The 2932-nt window shown below is 44.5% G+C and overlaps 1 protein-coding gene across 1 annotated transcript in view; it reads right to left on the reverse strand.

Moving 5' to 3' along the window:
• AHCTF1 (AT hook containing transcription factor 1) overlaps window positions 1-2918 on the reverse strand; it is a 119161-nt gene extending 116243 nt beyond the window's left edge. Inside the window, exon 1 of the mRNA XM_012001227.1 lies at window positions 2784-2918. Coding sequence (XP_011856617.1) covers window positions 2784-2881 — 98 coding nt within the window. The 5' untranslated portion in view covers window positions 2882-2918. The remainder of the gene's footprint in view (window positions 1-2783) is intronic.
• Window positions 2919-2932: the final 14 nt, after the last annotated feature.

A 2932-nucleotide genomic window follows, 5' to 3' on the forward strand; every position in this document is an offset into this window, starting at 1 on the left:
AATTAATTAAATAAAATAATGTTCGGCAGGGCGTGGTGGCTCAGGCCTGTAATCCCAGCACTTTGGGAGGCCAGGCTGGCAGATCACGAGGTCAGGAGATCGAGACCATTCTGGCTAACATGGTGAAACCCCGTCTCTACTAAACATACAAAAATAATTTAGCCAGGCGGGCGCCTGTAGTCTCAGCTACTCAGGAGGCTAAGGCAGGAGAATGGCGTGAACCAGGGAGGCGGAGCTGGCAGTGAGCTGTCATCGCGCCACTGCACTCCAGCCTGGGTGACAGAGCGAGACTCTCTCTCAAAAAAAAAAAAAAAATTCATTACTTCTGCTTGCCTGTCTTCTCCACTACACTACGAATTCCTAAAAGGCAAAAATCACCAAATCTTATTCCTGGGCATTCGACAAGGTCACAGTGCCTTTGGACTAATAGGTCCTAAATGTAATAAATTAGGATAACAGGATACTGTGTAGCAGGATATTAGGACACTAGCAGGGACACGGAATAGCCATGTTAAACAATAAAATCAATTTTTTAAAACTCAAGATTGAGCCCAATTATTTTTAAGTATACACTGGTTCAGTATTAAGCAAAACAAAATTATTAAAATTACTAGGCCAGATATTAAAAACAGAATACTATAAATCAGTTTTCTGTGTGAAATACACAAATTCCTGCAGTAACTGAATTCCACCACAGAAAATGGAACTCTAATCTAGTTCAACAATTATATTGCAACCTGTACCAAGCAAGCATTTCCATAAACCACTTTGTATGCAATTTTACTTTTTTTCTTTTTGACTAATAAAAAGACGAATTGTCATTTAAATGTAAACTACCAGTGGACCCAGAAACTTCAAGCCTTTCAGAAATTTCTTTCCAATTTAATTCAAACATTTTTAAATCACGAACTACTTTTAAAACACCGTGTTAGTAAAGGAATGCAAGGGCAAGAAGATAACCTACTTCCTGACTTTAAGGAGTTTACAATCTAGAAAAGGAGATACATAGTCAATTATCAGAATATCAGACACAACGAATAAATGCCACAATAGAGGTGCATATGCTGTGAGATCCCAGTAAAAAAGTGGGATAAAGGGAAATAAAAGAGTACAGTGGGCTGGGTGCGGTGGCTCACGCCTGTAATTCCAGCACTTTGGTTGGCCGAGGTGGGCAGATCGCCTGAGCTCAGGAGTTCGAGATCACTCTGGGCAACATGGTGAAACCTCCTCTCTACTAAAATACAAAAAATTAGCCAGGTGTGGCGGCTAGTTCCTGTAGTCCCAGCTACTCACCAGGCTGAGGCACGAGAACTGCTTGAGCCCTGGAGGCGAAGGTTGCAGTGAGCCAAATTCGCGCCATTGCACTCCAGCTTGGGCTACAGAGTGAGACTCCGTCTCAAAAAAAAAAAAAGAATACAGTGAACACATGGGATTTCGAAGGAGGTCCTGAAATTTGAGAATTTAAAAAAGGAAAGATGGCACTCCAGGATGAAAAACAAGAGCAAAGAAACATTCCACAGAATGGGCCCAGGATTGGTGATGATTCCGGAATAGCAAAAGCATAAAATTTGTGAATATACGAGGATAGATAGTAGCATATACTTATTGTAGAGGGCTTTGAGCTAACTTAGGGAAGTCAGACTTCATTCTGGGAAGAAAGAGAAGTCCCTGAAAATATTAAAGGTAGGCGTGAAAGACAATGTTCTGTCCTCTTAAGGCGTATCTGTACCTACGAAAAAGGAGAGGCATTAAAAAAAAAAAAAGTCTCAAAACTGACGTATAACGATCTTTTTTATTTTTATTCTTTATTTTTTTAGCAACAGGGTCTCGCTGTGTCACACAGGCTGGAGTGCAGCGGCGCGATCCCAGCTCACTGTAATCCTGGAAATCTCGGTTTGAGGCTGAAGCTCAAATGTTCCCCCCACCTTAGCCTCCCGAGTAGCCGCGCCACTAAAGGCGCCACTCACGCCCGGTTGACATGATGTTCTAAAATTTTTTTAAAGATAATTATTGTTGTTTGCAAACTCGTGACAGTTTGGTAGTATGTTACTGAAAGATGAGAAAGCGACAATGTAGACTTCCCATAGCGCTTAGCACACTTAAAACATCCCTTCAAGTATTAAGCTTAACTGGGCTTGTCATCCCTGGTCAAATCCTCCGAAATCAGTAAACCACTCCTAATTTCTTCTCTCCTAAGGGACTCTCTCAGTGAAAGCTCACACACACACACACACAAAAACAGTTAAAAAAAAATGGGGTCTCGCCGTGTTGCTCAGGCTGGTCTCAAACTCCGGGGCTCAAGCGATCCTCCCGCCTCGGCCTCCCAAGGTGCTGGGATTACAGACACGAGCCACTGCGCCCAGCCAAAGACAGTTGTGAAATCTACAGGCTCTTTAGGGTATTCTGAGAATAAACTATCGTTTAGGATGTACCCAAAGGATCTACGTTTTGTTCTACGAAGAACCCAGTTCTTCCAAAAATTTCTACAACTGACGATTTGGAAATAAACGCTCATCTCACAAAACTCTGCTCACAGATAGCGTGAACCTCGTAAGCTTTGAGAACAAAATCCACCCATCTCTCCAAACAAAACACCCAAACCAAAACAGGCAGCCAGTGGCAAAAGTGATCGCCCTCAGCTTCCCAGGTGGGAACAAGGAAGGCAAATTAATAAGCACCCCAAGATGTGCTTTTATTTTAACTCTCCCTGATCCGACCAATCGGTGAGCTGGAGCCTCACGTCCGGGCCCCCAGTCCAACTTCTCCCCGCCCGGACTACTCACTGCGGCCAGGCCCAGGCGCATGTGGAACACGCGCCAACACAGGACAGGCTCAGCACGCCGGCCACTTCCCTCGGGGAAAGGCCCGCCAGCGAGTGCATCGCGTGGGAGGACAGTGGGAAAGGGTCGCGGCCCCGGCCCTCCCGGGTCGC

This window comes from Mandrillus leucophaeus, unplaced genomic scaffold, assembly GCF_000951045.1.
Source record: "Mandrillus leucophaeus isolate KB7577 unplaced genomic scaffold, Mleu.le_1.0 Scaffold655, whole genome shotgun sequence".
Classification (NCBI taxonomy): Eukaryota; Metazoa; Chordata; class Mammalia; order Primates; family Cercopithecidae; genus Mandrillus; species Mandrillus leucophaeus.